At 34.4% G+C, this 26,681-nt stretch overlaps 1 protein-coding gene across 1 annotated transcript; it reads left to right on the top strand.

Annotated features, from left to right (window-relative positions):
• On the top strand, window positions 1-26,572 carry LOC110037374 (transcription elongation factor TFIIS-like). The gene is made up of 3 exons (XM_020742006.1): window positions 1-301; window positions 25,294-25,506; window positions 25,571-26,572. The coding sequence occupies exons 1-3, from the start codon at window positions 146-148 to the stop codon at window positions 26,333-26,335; spliced, it is 1,134 nt and encodes a 377-aa protein (XP_020597665.1). The 5' UTR covers window positions 1-145; the 3' UTR covers window positions 26,336-26,572.
• Window positions 26,573-26,681: the final 109 nt, after the last annotated feature.

The raw sequence follows: 26,681 nt of genomic DNA, 5'->3' as shown, positions 1-26,681 counted from the left end.
TTTTACCTTGCAGGCATACTCCACCTCTACTGTTAAAATATCGGCAAGTCCACGAAGTTAGGGTTTGCAGATTCTAGCCTTCCGCACCCGGTCGTCTCCTACGTTTTAATCGACTCCCTAGGCTTTTTCTGCTTTGTTTATCTCAATGGAGAAGGAGCTATTAGGTGCATTCGATGCTGCTGAGAAGGCTGCGGAGGCGGCAGCGGCCGGCGGTGGATTGGCGGAGGAGGATCGCTGCGTGGATGCCCTAAAACGGCTGCGGAGGATGGATGTCACCACAAAGGATCTGGTGAACACACAGGTGCTCCTAAGATTCTATCTTCTGATTTAATTTTCTTTCGGATTTTGAGCTGCTGTTTTTTTTTTTACTCTTTTTAAATTTTTTTTTTCGATTTTGAGTTGTTGAAGCTTGTTGTTTGTTGTTGTAAGATCCCGATTTCAGGAAGATTTTAATTGAAACTTTTTTTTTGGTGTATATTGATCATACATCTGATTATTTTGAGTAGTTATCTGAACTGGTTTTGTGTGAGTTCTAGAAATTTTTTTCATATTTCGCTCATCTTGCTTTCTCCTGCTGATTTATGTGAATCTTTTTATATGTACTTTTATTTTTATTTTTTAAGATAATATTTTAGAGACTGTTTGATAGCGGGAGTTAACCTAAACTTTGCCAATCAGCAAAAATGACAACTTTAAATCCCACAGGATCTAAACTCCCTTTTCTCCTTCTTTTTGCCTTAAATTCCGGATTTACTAATTGCCGTTGGAAGATGGATTTACGCGATGCAGAGGACCTGAAGCGCGCGAAGCGTGGTGGGATGAATGAAGAGAAAGGCGAGAGTTAGTCGGGTAGGAGCGGAGTGGAGTGGAAAGGGGAGATATACGGTAGTTTTGGAGATCTTTGTACGCTGCGATCCCGTCGTTGTCTTCCCAGCTAGCTCTAGTCGCGATTGTTTTCGGCTATGGGAGGAGGAAGGGGAAGGTAGGCGATGGTCTCGGGCGAAACTGGGAGACGGGGAAGCCAGGTAGGCGAGGTTTGCGGCGAGGAGAGGGGGGAAGGAGAAGATAGGTTTCCAGATTTAAAATAATTTTATTTAAGCTATTTTTAATAATTTAAGTGATTAAAAATTAGTAATTAATATATATATATTAAGATAATTATAATTAGATGAACTTATGTGTAACTGCATTGTTATTAATTAACAGAAATGAATTACTTATTAAAATTTAAGTAATTTGATAAAATTATAATTAATTAATAATTAGTCTAAAAAAACTACTTGATGATTGATTAATGGACAAGTCTATTGCTTGATAAATATTTAGTTTAATAAATTTTTATTAATGATTAATTAGTCTAGTAAATATTTAATTACTTATTAACATAATTAAAAATAAAATTTTAAATTTAATTTTATAAAACTTAAATAAGCTGCCAAATAGTTTCACATAGTTTAGTCTGATTTAACATCTATCATACCAAACAATTTTTAATATTTAAGCACATCAATATTTACAAAATTCAACTTTATTGGATTTACTAGATCTTATACAAGTTAAACTACTTGCATCTAGACAACCCCTTAAGGTGTCTGCTTACCACATCATTCTTTTTTATTTATATATTTAACACTATCATATTTACATGCATAACATTTTTGTGTTATAAACCTATGCATGAAAAGTTGTATTTCACTTTAAAAAAGTTAGTGACGGTGCTAATTTTTTATTTGATACCGAGCATTTTAGTTCTATGCATGTAATATGAAAATTTAGATGTTAGATATACAAATACATAAGAATTGTGTGGAATGTATGTAAATGCCACATTTATTGATTTGTTAGGTTTGGTTTATTTCTAGCATCGTGTTGTTTGATACTGGACTTTAGATACCTCTGGAGCCTGTATTATTAGTTTACTAATTGTATTACTTTCTTGCAAAGCATGCTATAATGCAAAGTGCCTTTTTTGGATGCCTGTTTGGTGGGAGTTGAAGCCTACCAACAAAAGTACTATGAGTGCTTGTTAAAAACTTTGATTTCTGTTTTACTGGAGAAGAAGGTTCTTTTCTGCTTTTTTAAGATCCTCTTGAAGCAAGATAAATCCACTTCCAGTTATTTGGGCTACATCCTATAACAGTAGAGAAAATAATTCAGGTTGATCTGATACTTCCTGTAATTGGAAGCATCTGTGTTATTTACCTGTGGGATCAATTACTTGTATTGGGGCCTGACGGACTCCACTAGTGTGGCACTGTTTGCATTGGGCAGAGGTTTTATGTTACTTGATTTTATATGGATTTGGTAGCTGCAAAGAATTCTTCTTTCTTCTTCGTCATTTTACCTGATTTGTTCTCTTCAGTCAATATAGTTGTCTCTTAGTAATATAGAGTACAGTTTAGGGCCTTTTGGCTATCCTCTCTAAGAGTATTTAGGAGATATGTGCCTTCTCTATATATTTTTGAATCTAGACTTAGATGTTGGTGAGTAGTGCTGCATGATTGTTCTTTCTATTAAAGTTTCACGGTTTCATGCATTCACTTTTCGGACTTCTTGTTGAAAAATGTCTAGGCTTTGATGTGTTAGAAATATTGCAAGCGTCATGATGGAATAAATGTGGAGAGGGAGGCATTTACTGGCTATTCTTTTCTTCATTTCGATACAATCATCAGCTAGATCATGCCTTTTTCCATATTTTTATCAGAATGTAATGCTTGCTTGTCATTTGGTTTTGGGAAATTCACACACATTGCACACAATTCTGACAACTAAACTGTCATATTTACATACGCAGCACTTTGGTGCTTGAAACCTATGCATGAAAATGTGTATTTCACTATTAAAAAGTGGTAATAGTATTATTTTATGAGATATTAAAGATTTGAGTGCTATGTGTGTACATATGAAAGGAGATGTGTAAATACATAAGAATTGTGTACTATTTTTGTAAACGCCCCTTTGTTTTAAGTGGTTTGCAAGTTTCACTTTTTTTGTACATGCCATGCTTAATTGACAATCTTAGGTTATTAATATAGTATGCGTAGGTATGTTAAAAATTTTTGTTAGTGGTTGATTTTAAGCTCTACATTTTCTGTGTTTGAGTGTTGATCTTTTCTTGGTTTTTAGAAAATCAGTATCAATGATCACTGACACTGATACATATAATAAACTTGTTTATGGTTTGAAGTTTGGTCCCTAAATTTTTTTTAATTTTGAACTCGAAGCATGTATGAAGAATAAATTGTTATAGCCCACATGTGATGCCAATTTAGGAGAGCTTGTAGAGGCATTTATTTAGTCTGCTTAGGAAAACTGGTGCAAAGAAACTTTTAACTTCAGGTCATCCTGAAAGCTTTTTGATACTTTTTCAAATGATCCTTCTTAAAATTCCCTTCTTTTGGCCATTAGATGATTATATTGACCTTTATGAACTAAATAACCTTTTTAGTATCCCTCCTTTTGTATGCTTTCAGTCAACAACTGGGATCATAGCTATGAGTATTTTTATTAAATTTAATCTTTCATTTCTTCTTGCTTGTTTTCAATGCACTGTCAAAGAAGCTTACGGCATATTTCACCTGCAAAAATTTTGCTTGGAGTTTTGGAATAATATAGCTTGAAGGAAAGGGTGTTAATGGTTTAATTGTCAATTTCTGTGGGGATGCAAATTTAGGAGAGCTTGCAAAGGCATCTATTTAATAAATATAGGTGAATTGATCCAACCAAACTGTATGAATATCAGGTTATCCTACAAGTTTTTTTTTTAATTTTATTGGAAGCATTCAGAATTACCCTTCTTTACCTCTTGAGTTTCGCCATGCTTTTCTGTGCTTTCTTTTCTTATTAAATGGATCATGGCTATCAATCCTTCAAATAGAAGAAGCTTCTCATTTCTTTTTGCGCGTTTTACATTCTTTCGAAGAGGCTTCCAGCAAATGTTATCTTTTAATTTGGCTTTTGACGTGTAATTACTTGAAGCATAGGGCGTTGACTTGCAAAGGTACTTCTAACTTGTTAGGTGAGGGGCTGCCCTTTTCCAAAAATTTTTAGATATGAGTTGAAGATTATTAAATTATAAAACTTCTTTTTAACAATCTTAAATGATGGAGTTTAATATGTGAGAACTTTGCTTCAATACTTTCAATATCACTCTATTTATTTTTCAAATCTAGGGTAAGTTTACACCATTAACCTACCCCATCTCACCCTTTTAATTATTGTTTGATTTGACAATGTGAATAAGCTACTTTCTAACTTTGATACTTTGTTATAATTTTTTTAAAGTTATGCTTCAAAATTGGTAAAGTGATGATGTACACTTAATCTTTCTTTTGCAAGTTTTTGTTCCCTTCTTAAAAAAAAATCAACTTTTTCTCTATATATTCTTATAAGTTATGGAAGGACTTCATATTTGGTGCCTATGAATGCATCTGGGCTCATTCATGGATGGAATAGTTGGGGATAAAGCGAGGCATCTTCAAGTTAATACATGTATTTTCAGATGCACTCACCTACTAGCTTTATGCCTTTCCCCTATATTTATCAGAATATAATGCTTGCCTGCTAGTTTTTTCAGTGGCTTGCAAGTTTGGCTTTTCTGGTACATGCCTTACTTATTTACCAAACTTACTACTCGCAACAATTGTAGCATCTGTCTTTTGTTATTAACATCAAATATTGAAATTAAGATTTGTGTGGAACTATTGATAGTGATGTACCTTAGACTCTAAATAATTTGTGTTTTTTGATATTGATACTTTGTTATAATTTTTTTAAAGTTATGCTTCAAAATTGGTAAAGTGATGACGTACACTTAATCTTTCTTTTGCAAGTTTTTGTTCCCTTCTTAAAAAAAAATCAACTTTTTCTCTATATATTCTTATAAGTTATGGAAGGACTTCATATTTGGTGCCTATGAATGCATCTGGGCTCATTCATGGATGGAATAGTTGGGGACAGAGCGAGGCATCTTCAAGTTAATACATGTATTTTCAGATGCACTCACCTACTAGCTTTATGCCTTTCCCCTATATTTATCAGAATATAATGCTTGCCTGCTAGTTTTTTCAGTGGCTTGCAAGTTTGGCTTTTCTGGTACATGCCTTACTTATTTACCAAACTTACTACTCGCAACAATTGTAGCATCTGTCTTTTGTTATTAACATCAAATATTGAAATTAAGATTTGTGTGGAACTATTTATAGTGATGTACCTTAGACTCTAAATAATTTGTGTTTTTTGATATTGATTATTTTCGGGCTTATATTAAAACGCTCTACCTCAAATCTTGTATCTATTCCGAGGGATAAACACAAGATTTGAGGATGAGACTTGATCAAATAAACTAAGAAATATATGACATCCGTTTGGTCTGAGAATCTGTTTTATTTGCCGACAAGTTTCCCTATTTAATACAAAGAATTAAATAGGGTTTATTTTAGGCTGAGTTCGGAAAAGCTTTTTATAAGAGCAAATCCCTATAGTTAATTACATCTTAAATGACCGAAGTCACTTAACAAAACTCTCGATAAAAATCAGGGAATACTATCTTCAAAGAGGTTAAAAGAATAAGACTTTTCAACGAAATTGGACGAAGATGTGTGAAAGGGGAAATACTCGAATCTGGAACATTGTTGAGGAATCCAAATGAAGAGAAACTAGGGGAGACCATAGATCTGGAGGTGAACTCTGATGACTTCCCGGTCTATCATATGATTTGACTTCAGTTTTGAAAAGAAATTATTTAGGTGTTTCATCTTGCCAATTTTATTTAATTATGACTTATACTTGGGTGACACGGTCACACAAGTCGCCTAGAAGATATGAGGGTTTACGTCGTATCGGACGACAACCTCGGAACCTAGAATAAGTTAGGGCTTAAATCGTGCAACAGAGCTATACGAATGCCTAAATAAAAGGTGAAGGATTTGTGAAGGGGGAGGAGACGATTTTCGCGAATCGGGGAGAGGGAGCCTATGGATTGTTGTTTAATTTCTAGGAAAAGTAATGATTTTGCTGAGGAAGACATGTTCTGCTGTTGAAGATGGTCGTGCTGCCCATCGCGCTAGCTCCAAGCTCCTTGCCGTGACGAGTTTAAGTATTATATGGTGTCCAGTTACGATGGTAAATCAAGATGTCAAATCAAACGACCCTATGGTTATAGTCCTCTAAATGTCCTATATAAAAAAGGGTGGCATGCTTAAAACTATATAATATAAAATGTGCAATACAGGACAAACAATAGGATGCATGTAGAACAGTAGCAGGTAGAAACAAGAATAGTATAACATGTCGTACAGAAAGAACAGTAACAGACAGAAAGAGGACAAGTATAACATGCTGTACAGAAAGAACAATAGCAGGTAGAAACAAGACAAGTATAATATATTCTACAGACAAAACAGTAGTAGGTAGAAACATGAAAAATGAAGTGCTGTAAAATGTAAAGCAAACGTGTACGCCCGTGAGATCCACTGTTTCTTAAGTATAGCAAACCTAAATGCATCGCAAAAAGCGAAGTCTGGAAAAAACTTCGTCAAGGAAATCCGAAAAGAGTGCAACAACGACTCATGATAGAAAACTCGAGAAAATCAACGAGAAAAGACTCAAGTAAAAGAAAAGAAAAAGAACCCACAAAAATCTTGGAGAAACCCCGAAAGAAAGGAAAAGTAACACGAGTGCCCTGTCCCAAAATTTCGATAAAACAAAAAAAAAAAATCTGGTGAGGGGACCGCAAGTACTCGTATGGGGCTAGGCTCAGATATATATATTTATACTCGAGGGTCCGCGAAGGCTACTGGGTCACCCGAATGTATAGAACCCGCCACTCGTCTAGAAGCATGTCTTGAACCTCACTTAGATGGCTGTTTCCCAGCCTAAACAGGTATTCGTCAGGTAGACAACAAGCTTTAAAGTATGTTTTATGTTTTTAACATGCATACAAATTTTAAAAATTTTAAACATGTTTTTAAACATGTAAAGAAGAGTTATCAATTTTTATTTCGTAGAAAAGTATGTTTTTGCTAGAAAAAGGGTTTATCAAAACTTTTATTTTCTTTTTAAGAAATTTTGTTGTCCACGAGTCGATTACACCGCTGGGCGTGGGACTGCCAATCACCTGAGGAGGCTCGAGGGTCCGCGAAGGCTACCGGGGGCCCCCCGACCCCCCGAATTTATAGACCCCGCCACTCGTCTAGAAGCGTGTCTTGAACCTCACTTAGAGGGCTGTTTTCCAGCCTAAATAGGTATTCGTCACGTGGACAACCAGTGGACAACCAGGGTGGACAACCAGCTTTAAAATATGTTTTATGTTTTTAACATGCATACAAATTTTAAACATGCAAAAAAAAGTTATCAATTTTTATTTCGTAGAAAATTATGTTTTTGCTTGAAAAAGGGTTTATCAAAACTTATATTTTGAAATAGATTTTTGGCAATTTTTATTGTCCACAAGACGATTACACTGTCAGGCATAGGATCGCCGACCCACTGAGGAGGTTCGAGCCAACTTCCGCTAGACTTATGTCGGTGAAGGATACCGTCTCCTATTTTTCATCAAATGCATGGATCTTGATGTTATAGGATATGACATCTTTCTGCTCTATCTTCGATGTATCTTTATCATCAACACCGTACGCGCCCCAAAAACATCAACACCGTACGCCCCAAAAAGACTACTTGCGACCTTGCTTGATGATTTCACGTACTATACGTGGACACTTATGCATACTTATGCATCGGACATAAACATAAAAAAGAACGAACCAAGAAGCAAGGAAAAAAAAAGAACAAAAATAGGGTGAGAGAGAGGATGCACTGATCAATCTAAAACACCGAAAAAAGAGAATGGATCAGTCTTCAAAGCTCGCGACAAAAATGCTTGAAAAGGAAGACCCGAATATCCTTGAATCAATCCAAAATCACATTCTCATTTTTAGAATTGGACCAACCCGAGTCAAAAATGACTTCCTAACGCCTGTATCCAAAGCCCAACGACATCTTTTATGAAATTAATTCATCCCAACTAAATGCCTTTCCAAAATAGGGTTTAAGATCTCCCAAATTTCAAATGAAAGTGATCTCGGGGAAATCACCACTAATATTTCCAAACTCATGCCGAAATCAAAGTTCTCCCACTTTCAAATTACTAAATCGCCTTATATATCAAATGAGCATGAAATTTTCCCACAGAACCTAAATAAATGCTCACGGCCGGGGTCAATGCAAAGGGATGAACATCAGCTAAAACTCGGCAACTACTAAGGCTCACGGCTTAGGGCAGCAAGGAACATCTGCTAAGCCCCACGATCCAAGAAACAACAAATAAGGTTCACGGCTAAGGAGACCAAAAGAATCACCAATGGCTACTGTGCTTCCTTGATAAACATAAGAGGATAACTAAAGTGATTATAATTTTTTGGATGACAAACTTGATTCATCAATAACATTCGAGCCATTCAAGCCTAGCAAGAAGGACCAACTCACACCAAACGACCTCCACTAGGTCTCACGGGTAAGGACCAAAAGGGGAGGCTGATTCAACCACATCACAAACCCACGGTTAGGAACCAAGCAAACATCAAATTGCGGCCTTATAAACTGCCAAATCAATCCATCAAAACCAAATAACAACCTTCGAATGGAAACAACACAGCACGCCCAAAACAGGCTCTCGGGTAAGAGTCGAGACCAACAAAAATCAAAAAGAATCTAAGTCATTTCTCGGGTAGGAATTAAAGCCAGCAAAGCAATCTCTCGGGTAGGGGCCAAAGGCAAGCAAAGCAAGCTATCAAAACTCTCGAGTAAAGACAAGTTTTAAGGAATCAATCATGGGCTCTCGAGTAAGAGCTAAAACAAGTAAACCAAGCTCCCAAGTCAAGCCAAGACCGAGCCGCAACTAGGGTTTGAATTCGGGTTACAACCAAAGAATAGAAAACATCTCCATACCCTCAAGACATAAAAAAAAATGAAACTGCCATATATTTTACACAAGAATAGCTATGGAGCTCCTCCAAATCAACATAAATTCCTTCACCATATGTATATTTAAGCCAAAACACCTGGTATATTTAAGCCAAAACACCTTTAGGATGCCAAAACCGATCCCAGCAGGGGCCAAAACTGAGCTCAACAAGGACCAAAACCAAGCCCAGCAATATTAAAATCTAGGCTTTCATAAAAATTAAAGTTCTAGCCATTTCAAGCCAAAACCGAGCCTCTAAACCAAGCCAAAATCAAGCCAAGTGAGGGTCAGAAACCAAGCTGCAACTAAGACCTCCAACACTAGCCACAATGAAAGTTAGAGCAATATCCTCATGCCTTTAAAACCTCCCAAAATAGAACTACTACATGCTCGTAAAGTGAATATCTTGAAATACATGAAAGTAAAGTAAACTAGCTAAGCATGCTGAATATCTCAAAATACAAGAAAGCAAACTACACTAGCATGTTGTACTATCCACTGAGCCGAGCAAGAGATGCTCGACAGAGAGAAAAGAACCGCAAGTAAGCAAGACACTAAGGAAGGGGAGGGGAGAAGGAAATATATATCTTCTAGCCTTTAAATGCCATTTTCATTAAACAAATGTATAAATAATGAGTAAGAACATATTTAGGAACGAGACAAACAATAATCTCCCTATTCTAACATGCTTGCAAGATGAGTAAAATTATTCTAAAGCCATGCTTTAATTATCCAAATCGCTGCCAACATAAATATGATACAATAAACAGAAAACATGTCATATCTCCACCACTTTAAGCAAATATCCAAATCTAATTTCTAAAACATGCTCACATTTCCATTTCTAAATGCTTGAGTACCAAATATTTCAAAGAAAATATAAGTGTGATATCATATAAGCATGCTGCACTATCCACTTAACCAAGCAAGAGGCTCGACAGAGAGAAAACCGCGAGGGAGCAAGGCACCGAAGTAAGGGGGAAGAAGCGGTACCTTCTTTTTTGCAAATGTAAAACACTGCAACACAAGAAGTAATGTCAAGGAGATGCTCTCACAGAAATCTCCCTCCTAAACTCCTCTTACAGCCAAAATCTCTACCTCTCAACTCCTTAGAAAACTTTTCAACAACCACAAATTCCAAAAGAAACTCTGTTTATAGGCTGAGAAGAGAGGGAAAGGAAAGAGAAAGAAGATCACCCAACCCACACATAGTACTCGAATCGGGCCAAAAAAGAAAAAAAAAACGCATTCTCTGCTCACAGAAGGTGAAGCAACCGAATCATCCAGGAAGAAGAAGGGGCGAGCCTAGTGGCAGCGAAGGAAGCATCGGGAAGAAGAAAAAATTGCTATTCGAGTGTACCAGGGAGCAAGCTCCTCAGAGTCAAACTACCAAGGAAAGGAAAACCGTAGCTCGGGGAGACTGGCGCGGCTTTGGGAAGGAGGGCCGCGTGCAAAAGATGTCAGGCAATGACGAACGAGAGGTCAACTTTCTCTCGCGCGGAGGAGGAGCTCGGTTGGCTCGAGACCGAGAAAGGGCAAAGGCCAGGCACGCGAATGGGAGGGGAAAAAACAGGAGAGGTAACCCCGAGTGCGTGAGTTTAGGGATTTAGGGTCGGGCCCTTAAAGGAAACGATGACTCGTTTTTTTTTATATATTAACACACACACACACACACACACATTACACTAACTAAATCATGCATTATTCTGAAATTGGGCTACCTCTAAAATCACATGTTGTCATTTTCTTTATATAGATAGATATATATATATATATATATATATTAAATTTCATGCAATTTATTCGTGCGCGGTGCCGTAACAAAATGACTGTCCTCCCTAGGTAAAATCAACATTCTGGATGCATCGGTGTAATCCGTTGTCATTCGGGGTCGCTCGGACGACTTCGGTGACAATCAGGTCAAAAAAGACGCGTCAAAATTCAAATTTCACAAAATTTCGACCCGCAATCAATCGTCTCAAAAAGTTTATTCGAGTTTTCGACAGGTCAGGGAACGGTGCAAGCGATGCGAATTGTGACGATCGGACGTGTCGACTCTTTGAATTGCGAAGTTTGTGCGCGCGAGAGTGCGAATTGTGCCAAAGGCCCCCCTAAGGCTCAAAAGGTCCTATAGGAATTCCTTTTAGGCTTCCTCATGTTGGTTTCATCATTCTAAGTGCTAGAAGACGATACCACACACGCGAAACCACAAAAGAGTACAGAAGTAGGTTCAATTTCTAGAACGAGGCCGGTCCCATTTCTAAGGTTCTAAGATAGTCGAAGAGAGATCCCTAAGGCTAAATCCTAAACCCTAAGGGGAAGACTAGACCTCACCAAAAATGAGGTCAACAGACCCTTTTGGGGCAGCTTATAACAACAGGCGGCGTTTTGAAATCGCCACCGTACCGTTTTGATTTCGCGTTTCTCCCACGTTTTCAAAAACCCCCCTTTTCAAATTTGCTAATAATGTTGCCCGCAGGATGATCCCTGTTGGCCGCATTTCTTCCTTGCATATTACTCCGCTGCCCACACCATATCCAATCACGATCTCTGCCCTAGTCGCTCTCTCCTTCGCAATTCTTCACAATCAGGTAAACTTGTCTCCTTTTTTTTAGTTTCTTCATGTGCTCTACGCTACAAGGGAATCCATTCGATTTTGATCTGCAAACATACGGTTGGCTCTTCTCTCATGTATGCTGAACTTTATGCTTTCAATAGCTCGTAGTTACAATTTCATGAATCACCAGTGTAGCATTAAGTGAATAAGAATGGTGGAGAATTCAAGGGCTTTGTTAAATATTGTGGAGGCAAATTTGATGGAGATCGATTTTTACTCTCTACCATTCAATTGATGAATGAATGTTGTGCATTTTAAACTTGCTTATCAATTTTTGAAATGGCCTAATTTTTCTCCTTCCCTTGGAGAACCTACTAATTTATTATAATCACTTAGATAGTTATTTCTATTCAACCCATATGCTAAATGGATGTTTTGCATCTCTCCCATTATATTTAGATTTCATCTTGAGTCCAAGAGAACTGATGATTAAAGCCATGTGGGTATTGTTATCATTGTTCATGGAGAAGGAAATTGTGGTTATGTTCACAGGAAAAGAAAAAAAATACAGAAAATGCTGTAATGAATGCTTCAACAATGAAAAATTTTTATGGAGATATAACAATGAAGGCTTCATATAGAAAATTAAGGAAAAGGAAGAGAGTGCAATAATGGAGGACATAAAATTGTGGCGATGTAGCAATGGTGGCTGCAAATGAAAAATATTTGCGACAACGCAACAATAATTGCTACAATTAGTTGAAAAATGTTGAGAGTAAGAGAGTGCAACAATGAACACTGAAAGATTGTGGCAATGCAGTAATGAATGATACATGCAACAATGAAGGCTGATTAAATTTTCATTCAAATTATCTGTGGTGTTTTAAGTTTAGCCACTAATTGGCTCTCTCTCTTGAATTTAGCAACGTTTGGTTTGAGCATGATGTTATAGTCTCCGTAAGGCTCATTGTATCCTTCAAAGAGGAAAAAAGCTATAATTACAATATATTCTATTTATGACGTGATATCCATAACTTTTACAAAAGGTTAACTATAAAATGTCTCATATACATCATGAAGGGAATTTTTGTGCTAATTGGTTTGACAAAGCCAACGTCAATATGAATTCTCCTAACATGTATTATTCTGATTAGCTGCATGAAGACCTTAAAGGTTCATTAAAATGGATACAATTGATTTGCCATATTTTATTGTGTTGAGCTGCAAGAATTGTTTGGTATGCAATTCGAATACCCCTAAGTTTATGTTGTTTTCTTGTCCAAGAACTCACTCTTTGAAAGCATAATATCATTGGATGAAAGTAGTGTTTTAAATGTCCACGATTTGAGATGTATTGAATTTGAAAACAGTGGCAATAAACCACTGAGATGCTGGATGCTTCAAAATGTTATAGCATTTGCTTCACAATTAATTTTAAGAATATGCCTAAATTGTGTTTTTCTTTTTTATGTTATGACAAATTTTTCTATTATGATTAGTTATTTGAAGTTTTCTTATATGTTTTTCTAGAAGATGTCGTGTTATGAAAAAAGATATTTTGTGCTAATCCGTTTATATGACAATACACAATGAGTAAAACTAAAGAGGTCGGATTATCGATCATGTGGGATAGGGAGATCACTATTATATTTTGTGATCTTTATTTGAGGGAGGTCGAGCTGGGAAATAGACTCACTGCCTATTTTAGTAAAGAGGGGGGGGGGGCAAAATCTTATGGTTAAATTCAAGGAACTGACTAAAAGGGATTACAATCTGATAAAACTAAAAAATAAGTGGGATCAATTAAAGAAGGATTGGAAAAAATGAAATGAACTCAAAAGAGGATCAACGAGATTAGGTTGGGATCCAGTGAAAGAGACAATTGATGCACCAGAGTATTGGTCTCAGAAATTAGAGATAAATACATACCTAAGATTACTTGTTTTTACATCAATTTTCATATTAAAATGGTTTCACTAATAAAATTTGTAAATATGCCAGCAACCAAAAAAATTCAACTTATGCTTTTACCCCAAGTGAGCTGGGGTTTAGCTGTTTACCACAGGACTTAGAAATCGAGCAGATTGGTGAGTCGGGAGAAGGTCGCAACCCAATCCACACAGATTTTCAATTCACAAGCGTGTCAAAGCGTCCCAGGGTTGACAATAAGAAAAAAGGAGCCGCATTCATCAAAGAAACCATAGACACACTGCTTAAATCTTGCAAAGTGAAGTATGCTCCCTCACAGGACAACTCAATTGAGGAGTGTCTTCGGCTCCTAAATACATATCCTGATGTTAAGGTGGAAACACAGATCTATGTAAACTATGTAAGTTGCTAGGAGACCCAACCCACATACAGTTTTTTATGAAGTTGGATCCGAAATTTTGACTCGATTACTTACGCTCTTTCATGGATGATTGACTGATTAAGACATTTTGTATTTTATTTCCTATAGTTCTTTCTAATATTTCTGTCATGGAATCTTTACTTCTTTTCATGGAAGCACAATCATATGTCTTTTATTCTATTATACAGTGATTTTAATATCCACCATTTTGCCTTCTATGTATCACTTCAATTGGCTTAAGTTTTTATTTATCAAGTTTAAAAAATTGTCCTTTTCTTTATTTTATAGTATGAATGAAGAACAAGTTAACTATAACTGTAATGTCGCTCTAATTATGATCTTGCTATATCATTATTATCTTACATACATTGACTGAATCCCTTATATGACATTGAGTTGTATTGGGGATAGATGAATCGGTGAGTTACGGTTAACCAACATGTTTCGTATGACGAAAGAGATATTTCTCAACCTGCTTAATGAACTTCGGAACCTTCATGGTTGCACGACTCAATAAGAACGACAAGAAGAGATGTGTTGGCAATAACCCTGTACATCTTATCACAGAATGAATCAATTAGAGGAGTTATAGAGCAATTGCAACATTCATTAGAAACCATCAGCAGATATTCCTCGGTTGGTTTGAATGTTTTTATGAGTTTGGCGTGCAAGATACTTAAGCTCGATCATCCAACATTCCAGTCCGTTCCCACACATATTGCAAATAATCCTCGATATATATTGTTCTTCAAGGTATTGCTTTAACATAACATTCATACGTGAAAATGATATACATGTGAAATACTAAAAGAGTATCTTGAACGTCAGGATTGTATTGGAGCTATTGACGGAACACACATTGATACACAACTTTCTGATACATAGAAGGTCGCCTACATCGGACGCTGTGGCTCCCCTACACAAAATGTGATGGCCGTATGTGATTTCAATATATGCTTTACCTTTGTGATGATTGGATGGGAATAAAGCTCACACAATAGCCGTGTTTTCAAGTTTGCTACTAGAAATTGAAGACATAGTTTTCCATACCACATCCAGGTACGTATCTATAGCAATCACGTTAGGTATTATCTTTGCGTTGCTAATTACCATAATTGAATATGTAAGTACTACTTGGTCTACGTCAGATATCCCTTACAAAGGGGATCTCAAGTCTTATCCAGATACAAAGTATTATATCCCCGATTTTGAAAGATCAAGCAGGGTAGCACATGACAAGAAAAAATTATTTAATAAAAGACACTTCTTGCGCGGCGTGATCGAAAGAGCCTTCAGAGTCTGAAAGAAGAAGTGTGCTATATTACATAATATGTCTACTTATCCATTTTCAAAACAAGTGTAGATAGTAGTGGCCACTATGACACTACACAATTTCATTCGACGACATCACCCCTGATCAGATGTAGAATTCATCGTCGTAGAAGATGATTTGCTCTAGATCCCACCTGAAGCATACAATTTCCATGTGAGACGTACCATGGCACAGCTAGAAATGGATTCACAGGATGCACACACTTGAGAGGGTGAAGATTTATCGGATATGGTAGCTTTGAGTGAGCAAATAGTGGAGGACATTTGTCAATCATGAATGAACCTGTCATGTTGCTTTTTAAAAACTTTACGTTTTCTTTATTTCTGTTGTAGTATTAAGATTTCAGTATTATGTGTAAGATTGCTACCAATTGCTCTTTAAGGGTGCTACCAATTGCTCTGTTTCCAAATTCATATATCAATTAGTGAATGTTTGATACTCCTTTTCTTTTTTTTTTTCCTTTTTCATATTTTTCTTTTTTTTTTCTGCCGTTAAGGTTCTTGTATTTGTGATTGAGATCATGGCATAGATCTTTATCTAGTGCATGAGGCAGCCTAATAGCCCGGGAAATTCCTCTTTATTTTTGTGTGCTTTGTTATTTTTGGGTGCGCAGAAGTGATTGTGTGAAAAGATAGTGTAAGAGAAAAGTTATTTTAAATATTATTTATTTATGGTTTTTCAAATAAAGAAGATGAAAATATTATTTATTTCTTGTTTTTCAAATAAGATTTTTTAGTTCTTAAACATTTTAGTTCTTAGGGTTATGGATGCTTCATCTTCCACTTTTTCTAATGTATTGTATTAGAGAATGTGCAAAAGAAGAGTCTTCTTCCAAAAATGCAACCTTATCATTTTCTTATCTTATCTTTTTATTTTCAATTATAATTATGCTTATCTTCGTTTAACTATTGTTTGAGAAGAAATGACGTAGTAAAGGTTTGTGTTGTGTTCAAAAAGCTAATATGGTATTGGTTTGTGAGTGCTTATGGTTGAACTCAGAAAGCTGATCTGGTACTGCTGGGGATGTTCGACCTTGTGCTTAAAACTTATTGAACCTCATTTGCATCTTCTTATTAGCAATAATCGACCAGCTTTTGTGAATGGGAGATTCATATATGCAAATGATGAAAATGTTGTCCTATATCATTAAGAATTTTGAAAATCATTTTAGCAAATTTTTTTGGGCTAACAATGATCATATCATTCATTGGAGAAGTTGTTCTAAACCTTGTAAACCAATTTCTGCTGGTGGTTTGGGTTTCAAAAGTATATCAGATTCAATTGTAGGAAAGCTTGTCCCTCTTGGAGGGCAATTATGTTATGGTGATTCACAGATTTGCCCTCATCACGTGCCATGGCAATAAGCAACTTGGATGACCCATGTCTTTAATGGCAACCGCTGCTTTAATGAGCAGAGGTTGGGAAATAGTTGGATATGCAACCAATTGGGAGTGTGGCTTAAAGTATTAGCTGAAGTAGTAGTCCGTCTTCATTTCTTTTTATTTTAGAAGAATATGCAAATTCTACTTGAGTTAAAATAAAGGGGATTCACAGTCCTCGGAAGCATGCATGTAATTGGTTCTGTGATGGATGAGTCAATTAGTTGTGCCGTTGAAATGGATGTTTTTTATCCCCTGCCTTTATACTTTCTATGAAATGCCATCTTCTATTTCCACTAGTTTATGATTAGTGGGTTGCTTCCTTCATTCGACCACAACAGTGAATGAATTGGGTGGTATGCATGTAATCGCCCCTTTAATTATTTATCTGTTATGAGTATAATGATAGTTCTGGTGGCTTTGATGAGAGCAAATCTTGGTTTTATGAATTCCTTTGTTTGGAGGAAATTTTAAAATGAGATCCTCTTCTGGCTTTTGGGATCCACTGCTTGCGGGTTTTGCTTTAGGACTTACAAAATTCTGGTATCAGAAAGTTAAATTGAAGGGGATTCACAATCTTTAAAAGCTCATGAGTAGCAAGATTATTTTGGCATATAGGTTTTTCATGTCCATTTGTGTTGAAGCTAGGTCCAATTGCCAGTTCTATTAATTATTCATCAAGGGTAGTGTGGCATATACTATTTGCTGAAACGAAAAAATCAACAATTCCCTCAGGTCTGATCTTATTAAACTCCATATTAAGACTGCATTTTACTTGTTCAAGATTAGATGGAGAAGCCATTTTCTCATCATGCAGCTCACAGTCGAGCATTTCATGGTCATATGAATGTTTTGGGTCTACTTTTCATTGTTTCTCATTTCGTCATGCTCTTTGTTCAGCTGCATTAATGAGTCAAACATTTCAACTGACTCCTCTTTAATATCATAATGTGCTTTAACAACCCAAGTAACAGTTTTTGTCATGGCATCAGGTTCTTCTGTTTGTTTTGATGGCAGATGAGGAACTCCTTTTTCTGTTGTGTTCATCATGTTTCAGATGATTTTACTTGCAACTACGTCAATGTTCTCTATCTGAATTCATAACCTCAGTGGGAGAAATCACATTTAGTTTCCCAACTATAGCATCACTATTTCTAGGAAATGTTTCTTCAGAATCATGAACTGTGATATCTGATTCTTTGGGGTTTGAGTCATAAAGAGACTTCTCACCTACACTTGAAAGTTCCAGAACCCCTTCAGATTTAGATATACTTTCAATCATGAGAACCTTAGGGCAATCAAACTCAGCAAAATTTTTTTCCTCTTTAAACATTTTAGAACTTCAGTGCCAAATACTTTTTCGCCTTTCAGTAATTGTAAAATTAACAAGTTTTAATTCAAAGACACATCTTTCTGTCTCATGCTTATGTCTTACATCATGCATATCTTTTCTATCATCTCATGCATATCTTTTATATCATGTCTATTTTTTTTTATCATGTCTATCTTGTATATCATGTCTATCATATACATCATGCATCTCATATATATCTTTCATGCATATATTTCTTGTCTAACAATATAAAAAATTTAACTAAAATAGAACATACTTGAAGTTAAATATGCATTTTGAAATAGATAAGATTATTGAAATTTAAAAATATAATTGCTCACTTCTGTTGCCACGTTAGATTTTAAATCTTCGATAATTAACTGGGCGTCATGATAACCTTTATATGGATATCGATAACCTATAAAATAAAACTCAAACTTTAAGATTCAAGCAATTTCTGTTATTCAAATTGTTAGCATAGGATTAATTTACCTAAATTTACAGAGCTATCCTACGACTAGCTTCCGCATGCTAACACTTGTTAAATTACAAAGCACATTATTTGTAGGTTGATTAAATAAATTTGAATCCTTAAGAGGCCTTTGAGTTGATTTTTTATTTGTCTTTAATTTTTTAATTTAATTTTATTTGTTTATATTTTTGCTTGAAATAAAAAATATTTGGTATTTTATAAAATGTTTGGTCATATTAAACGTCGACCATTAGATAATCCGATTAGGAGAGTAGATGTTTTAAATTCAACTTGTGTTAAGAAAGACAGAAGTAGACCTAGGAAGACTTGGGCTTATTGTATTAAAAATGATCTTAATTTACTAGAACTAAATGAAAATATGACACTAAATGGGACGCAACGGAGAAAAAGGATTCATGTAGCCGACCCCACGTAGTGGGATTAAGGCTTTGTTGTTGTTGTTGTTGTTGGTTAAAAACACTCAATAATATTTAGGTGTTTTTATTATTTTTGAAAAATAAATTAAATTATTTTTTAAAATAAAAAAGTAAAGCATGTGGAAATATATATATATATATATATAAATAATAATAATAATGATCTCAAGCAAGTTAAGTTAACTTGTTGATTTGCTTTTATTGAACACCTTTGATCAAGAAAGGCATGTATTGTTTGGATAGTGAATGCTTAAGGTGCATATATAGAGATAAAATAAATTTTATATTACTGGAGCTAAGAGATGATGGTTATTGTAACATTTGATTGTAATACCGGAAGGAAAATTACTCGGTTTGAATGAGTTAGAAGATCACCTCAACCATCAACAGGATCTGATTAGGTATTGGCTCAAAACAAAACAAAAAAAAAAATCTATTTGTAAATTGTATGATTGTGGATTATAAGTTATATTTAAGTCATTTTATTGCATTATTAAAAAAATGATAATTTTATTTTCGTAGGAAATAGGCATTTTAAAATTTATTTGATTAATATTAAAAATATGGATTATAGAAGTTTATTTTGTTCAAATTCTATCACTCATGATGTTATGACATAGAAGGTCCTCTCATGCAATAGATACCCACACTATTGAAAATTTTATAATTAGATTTTATATCTGGATTATCAAAGTATAATTTTTATTTAGATACATGGAAAATAACTAATAATTCATTTAAGAATGAAGCATGGTTTGACAGTGACGACATCACTATAGTTATTTCATATGAATTTATTTGGGCCTATTTACACCACTGGTTTAGGCCGAAAATTTTATTGATTTGTGATATAGATGATTATTTAAGATATACTTGGCTGATTTGCTAGCAAAAATGTCATTCAGAGCTTAGAAAATTAAGACTATATGTTGAAAGAATATTATGATATTAGACTTGTAGAATTTAAATAGATCATGGTGGTTAGTTTGAAAATATATTATTTTAATAATATTGTAGGGAAAATGGAATTAAACATATATTTTTAGCATTTTGGACTCCCAAAAAAAATAGTTATAGAAAAAATCGAACATTGATCGATTTAGCTTGATCTATGTTTGATGAATATAGTTGTCAAAATGGTCTTTTTTAGAATCAATAAGTACATGTTATGCAATTAATAAAGTTTATCCTAGAACAATCTTTAAGAAAACTCAAATTATTTTGAGTAAAGAAATCTAAGATTAATCATTTACATGGATTTGGATGTAAATGTTATATTGTTTATAATGACAAAAGATCGTTCGAAAGAGATTATAGAGAATTTATTAAATGAAACTATTAGTAAAATGATCAGTTCATGTAATGTTTGGTGAGAATTGAGTTGACTGCATCTGGCATAATATCAAGGAAGATATAAAAATAATAAAAAATGTAGTTTAAAAGAGAAAAAGCCGACTCATTACCAGAAAGGGACTTTTTTAATGGTTATTTATATAATGGATTGAGATGTTCTATCCTTAGGAATTAAGACTCAGACATGTACAAGAGGAGGTGAATCATTCAATATTTATAAAAAAAGTTGATTCTAATCATTTGATGAAGCTTTAAAACTGATAATTTTTGAATTATAGCACTGCATTATGAGTTAAATTAATTTGTTAGAAATAATTTTTAAGAATTGTTCTTGAGATCCTAGGAGTAAATTATGATTAGATTAAAATTAGTAATCAAGGATAAGCTAGATAACTCATGTTATATTATTATAAATAATGTTAGATTAGTTGCACAAGGATACATAAATAGAATGTATAGGTTTTGTAAGACCTTTTGTAACTATATCAAGATTAGAGGCAATTACGTTGCTTTTAACATATCTGTGAATGAATTTATTAATGAAAATATTTTTATAAAACAATAACTTGGTTTGGAAAGTTTAAATGATCCATATTCTATACAAAGAAATAGTCATTGTGGGACAGGGAAGATTCTAACAGGCCCCTGGCCTAATACTAGTTGTCGAGCACCGGTTGTCGAGTACCAATGGCGGATGAGAGAAGAAGCAGTATACGCCCGACCACATTCAATTGACAGGCCAATCTATTTGACACATCACATATATTAAAGAAATTGTTATGTGGATTGAAACAAGCCTCTAGAACATAATATGTTATATTGAATTCATTTTTGATCGATAATGAATTTAAAAACGTAAATTAGATATGGTGACGGGCCAATCCATATTACACATCACATCTATTAAAGAAAATGCTATGTGGTTTGAAACAAGCCTCTTGAACTTGATGTGTTATATTGAGCTCATTTTTGATTGATAATGATTTTAAAAAAGTAAAATAGATATGCTCCCTTACTAAAGAATATAATAGATGAAATAATCATTGTATAAATTCATGTATATGATATTTTATGTGGAAGTAAAAACATATTTCTTTATCTTGTGTTCTCAATAACCATGTCTAAAGAATTTGATTTGATCATAATTGGAGAACTCGGACGTTTTTAGGACTTGAAAGGAGAGTGAAAATGGTATGTTATATATCAAATCAAGCATACACTAATGACCTACATAGTAGATTTTATGTGATGAAATTTAAACTTTGTATGATCTCTATAAGCCAAACTATGAAGTTGAATTTATATGAATTAGAAAAATTGGTTGATCCAAATTTTATAGGAGTATGATAGATTCATATTTATATCTTGCTGCTAGGAGGCTGATTTTATATTTCTTATAGTTTATGTGCTCGTTATGATCCAAAAGATTCATCTTATAGTCAAGATTTTTCATTGTTTGATAAACACTCTTAGATTAGGTTTATGGTACCCTATATTTGTCTTGTTATTCTGATGTTGACTATGTTGGATGCAAGATCTATTGATATAGCACATTAAAATGTCATTTTTTTGAGTTTTCACTTGTCTTGGTTTTCTAAGAAATAACTTTTGTGATTTTATTCATTGCTGAGGTAGAGTGCATAGCTTAACTATGTTGCCCATCTTTTATGGCTGAAGCAACAATTAGAAGCTTATAGAATCAAGTTTAAATTCATTTTGATTAAGTACGATAACACTAGTGCTATTAACATAACAAAAAGTTCATTCTCATGGACCGAACATATCGATATTATACATCATTTTATTAGGGTTCATAAATAAAAGAGAAATGTAAACTTAAAATTGATTGGAAGTGATTATCAAGTTGTAGATATATTCACAAAACTTTTAAATAAAGAATGTTTTTGTGAACTTGAAAGAAAATTAAGAATGTTAGATCCTCATTTATGATTGATTATTTGTATATTGTTTATTCTATATTATAATTTAATTTACTTTTTTCATTTAATTGAAGGCACTTATCGATATGAAGTAAATGTCTACTAGAATCACCGTTACTTTTATTAGCCATTTACTTCTAATTTATATCTTGCAAAAATTTCTTGACCATTTGGAAATGCACTATACATCCCATTCGAGTTATGTATTACCATCATATCATTTGTGCCAGATTTCAAAAGGATTTTATTTGTTATTTTCTTCCTTGGCTTTTCAGAAATTGAACTTAGAATTGATGATTTGTCTGTTTATATGTCTTTTAACCACCCACTCCTAGAATCATCCTTCCTTATACTAATCATCTACTGTCCATTGGAAATACACTCCACACCTCCTTTTACTTCCGTATTACTATTATATTGTAAGTGTCAAACTCTATAAGAAATACATTTGTTGCATGGGTTTTCCTTGGCTTTTTTTTTTTTAATTTCAGCTTAGAGTTATGTTTTGTCATTACCAACCTCGTTGTATTTTTTTTCTTCTTTTTTGTGCAAATGCGAAGCATATTATATTGTAATGACAATGCATGCGTGAATCTTCAATGATACTTGGTTTGTACAGCAAAGTAGGTGGGTTGGTCTTCTGTAACGCGGGTAAACTTGGGAAGGCTTCTATGTAACAATTGTTTCTTTATGACTTAGTAGAGAACTGAAAGTAGTGCATGGTGCATGTCTGTTCTAGTGTTTTGGTGTGCGAATCTTCAAAGACCCTGTAAAGGAAAGTAGGTGGGTTGGTTTTTTTGTAACGCAGGTAAACTTGGAAAGGCTTCTATGTATAAGAATTGTTTCCTTGTACTTTCTTAGTAGAAAACTGAAATTAATGCATGTTGCTTTACTGTTCTAGTGTTTTGATGCGTTATGATATGTTTTTATTTTGTATATTCCATGATTTCGTATTTTATCATCCGATTTGATTGTGGGCTTCATAACATAATCAATGGCAATCTGTTATATGAATTACCATGGGCTCTGCAATAGTTTGCATGCATTTTGTAAGCACTTTTACTGTTGCTAGATATGTTTTGCAGTCTTTTCTATGGATAACTGTAGGTTCTGAAGTGTGCTGTTGAGAAACAATTGTTAGTTCTTTCCTATTCTGTGTGGATTATTATAATTGGTCGGCAGCAACATCATGTATTTGATTGTGTCGTTGATATTTTACTCATTAGATGATCTAATATTGTTAAGATTAACTGGATTTAAACACCATTTGTTGAATTCTAGGTAGATGGTTTATAGTTGAACACATGCACTCATTTTTTCATAAGACGATTGAGTTGGATTCTTGGTATATTTTTTTAATCCCAGGAGAACTTAGTTTTGGATACTATGTAAGGATGAAATATGGAAGATTCATTCACCAGCTTTAAGAATGGTAGGTTCAAGAACCAATCGTATATACAACATAAGAAAGCCAGAAGGTGGGATTTTTCATCCCATACTACACTCATCTATTTTCCTTCTATCTTAAACTGTAAATGAATAGGTAACATCAGAGCTTCATAAGCTATGATAGGTGTGAGAGAGATGAGTGCTTGATGCAACAAGAGAGATTGAGGTGAGCGGGAATGTTAGGAAGAGAAAATGATCTGAATAATGAGACGAGCTATTTTGACAAGGGAATTGAAGTATCAATAGTCTTTTCTTAAAAAATGTAGGCATCTAGCATCAAGGCATCAAGAAATGATTGATTCTCTCATTTTAGTTATATCGAGGCTTCAAGAAATGGTTCATTCTCTTCTTGTAGTTATATGAATAGGTTTCTTTGCTATAGTTTTACTTTAAGATCTTGCAACAACTCACCGATTGATGGATAAATTCCTTTTAATATGTTCTTGAAATGCCAATGTACTTTTTTACCTTTTAGTTCCAACTTTTTATGAACTATTCATCCGTCAAACTTTTGGCGATGTAATTTCTTTGATACCACCAGGAAACTTATGAGCTAATAGATAGCACAAAAAACCCTTAAGAAACCATCCATAAGATGAATTTTCTTGTCTTGTTATGTACGGATAACTTTTTCATTTGATGTTTAATTTTTTTGGGGTGACGAAATTGAAAGATCATTAGTCTTTTTCAGAAGGCTAAACTTCAAGGCTTCAACAAATGGTTGGCCCTTTTGATATTATAAAAAAGTTCTTTTGCTGTAACTGCTTCATCAATTGACCTTTATTTTATTTTCATATATTTGTGAGATCTCAACATTCTTTTTTGAACTCTTTTTCTTCTAATTCACCTTCGTGAGTTATTCATCTATCAAAATTTTTGGTGATTTAATTTCAGTGACACTTCTGTGGTTTAAGCCTGTAAGATCTCAAGGCTAGTTGATTTGATGGATCTGTTATGCATGCATGCTCTAGAATAGCAGCAGAAAATGTGCAATGCTCATACGTTGTTCCATAGTATTATTGAATTGAATGTGATTTGAGTTAATTTAATTAGAACTTCTGTTGAAGATAATAGATTTTAATTTCAAGTAAATTAAATTTGAGTGTTTGTAAGACGAGATCTGACCTCTGGGCTTATTTATGTGCCCCCAAATGAGTTGAATTTCCTATTTCCTTTTGTAAAAATATTGACGTGTTATATTATAAAGATGATTTATTAGGCATGATAACAGTTTTTAAGGTCTACAATAGAAATATGATTTCTTAACTATGAATTATTTCAATTAATATATTTGGTTATAGTTTTTGAAAATCTATAAATATTGCGTACAAGATCATCTAGAAAAAATCTTAAACCGTGTAATCTGCGCATTTCATGAGGTTAAAAGCTAGTTTCTTTATATTTGTTGTACTCTATAACGTCGTGGCTGTTACGGTCTCCATCTTAGAACTCTACTTGCAGTTGATAAATTTTCAGTACTCTAAGGTTCATATTGCCAAATCAACAGACCAAACAGCTTTTCAAATGTAATCTGATTCCATTTTGTACTGATTTGTTTCCTTATTGTGACTTTTAAAGCAATCCCGTTCACTTGGTTTGTGCTTACTGAAGGGAATAATTCTGCTGTGTTACTGCTGCTCATTATTCTATTATTTTTCTGCTGATAACTATTTGAAATATTTCTGTTTATTTCAAAACCTTCTGAATTTCATGCCATTTCCTGTCCAGGTTGGCAAACGGATTCGCAGCCTCACAAAACATCCCAAGTCTAGGATTCAAATAGTTGCTACTGATCTGTTCAAATTCTGGAAGAATGTTGTTATTGAGGAGACCAGCAAAGATGGCAAGAAAAGTAGCAGTTCCAACGAAATAACCCTCACCAAAACTGAAACCAAATCCGAGAGATCTGATGCTACCAAAATCGAAAAAAATTCAAAATCTGTTTCATCTATGACTAACATGCACTCAAAATCTGAAAGCCTGAAGCTCGAAAATTTCGCATCAGACAGATGCTCGGTATCTGAGAAAATTTATCGGAATTTCTCGATCAGATGCCATCAAAATTGAGAAAACCATGAAAGATGAATCAGCCAGTTTGTCTTATGAAAGATGCAATAAAATAGAGACTATCAAAGTGGAAAGGTTCTCTAAGGAAGAGAAACAGACATCATTTTCCAAAAACCCTTCCATTCCCACTGGACCTCCAAAGCTCACTGCAATGGTAAAATGTAACGATCCTGTGAGAGACAAACTCAGGGAACTCCTTGCAGAGGCTTTCGTAAAGGTTTCAGAGGAGGCAAGTGAGGATTTGAGGGATGAAGTGAGAGACGTGGTTGATGAAATAAACATATGTGATCCAATTCGTGTTGCAGTTACTGTAGAGTCGGCGATGTTCGAAAAGCTAGGACGGTCGAATGGTGCACAAAAAGTTAAATATAGATCAATAATGTTCAATCTGAAGGATTCTAAGAACACGGATCTTCGTCGTAGGGTTCTCCTCGGGCACATACCCCCTGAGAGGCTCATCACGATGACAGCAGAAGAGATGGCTAGTGATGAGAGAAAAACAACGAATAAGCAGGTCCAAGAGAAGGCTTTATTTAATTCTGAAAGAGGAGGGCCTCCGAAAGCTACAACCGATCAGTTTCGATGCGGTCGATGTGGACAGAGAAAATGCACTTATTATCAGTTGCAGACTAAAAGTGCTGATGAACCAACGACAACTTTTGTGACTTGCGTAAACTGCAACAATCACTGGAAGTTTTGTTGAGAATCAGTGCCGTGATAGTTTATAAATGTGAGGAAGTTTATGGACCTCCTATTTCTTTTGTTGTTATTTGAATTAGATTATTTAGTTCATTTACTGTAGCATGGCTTAAACTCAGCAGTCTTCACTTTTAATGAATTTCTCTTACAATAATTTAGTTATCTCAATGTTTGTTCACTTTACTGTAGGCTCCACTGCTTCAGTTGTATTTAAATTTAAGCAAAATACAGTCATCAGCTAAATACCCATTGTAAAGTTCAGTATAAGAATGTATATTTTTATTTTTTGCTCATTTTTGCATCTTATTTATCCTTATTCTCTATGGTTTATGCCTTTATATATGACTATA

This window comes from Phalaenopsis equestris, unplaced genomic scaffold (assembly GCF_001263595.1).
Source record: "Phalaenopsis equestris unplaced genomic scaffold, ASM126359v1 Scaffold219108, whole genome shotgun sequence".
Classification (NCBI taxonomy): Eukaryota; Viridiplantae; Streptophyta; class Magnoliopsida; order Asparagales; family Orchidaceae; genus Phalaenopsis; species Phalaenopsis equestris.
This window is presented reverse-complemented; position numbering and strand designations above follow the sequence as displayed.

Bases quoted from the DNA above. Each gene is read 5' to 3' on its own strand.
- LOC110037374 (XM_020742006.1), top strand. From the start codon at position 146: ATGGAGAAGGAGCTATTAGGTGCATTCGATGCTGCTGAGAAGGCTGCG. The intron at 302-25,293 runs GTGCTCCTAAGA...TTTCCTGTCCAG, and splicing joins AGGATCTGGTGAACACACAG to GTTGGCAAACGGATTCGCAG. The intron at 25,507-25,570 runs GTTTCATCTATG...ATTTCGCATCAG, and splicing joins TCGAAAAAAATTCAAAATCT to ACAGATGCTCGGTATCTGAG.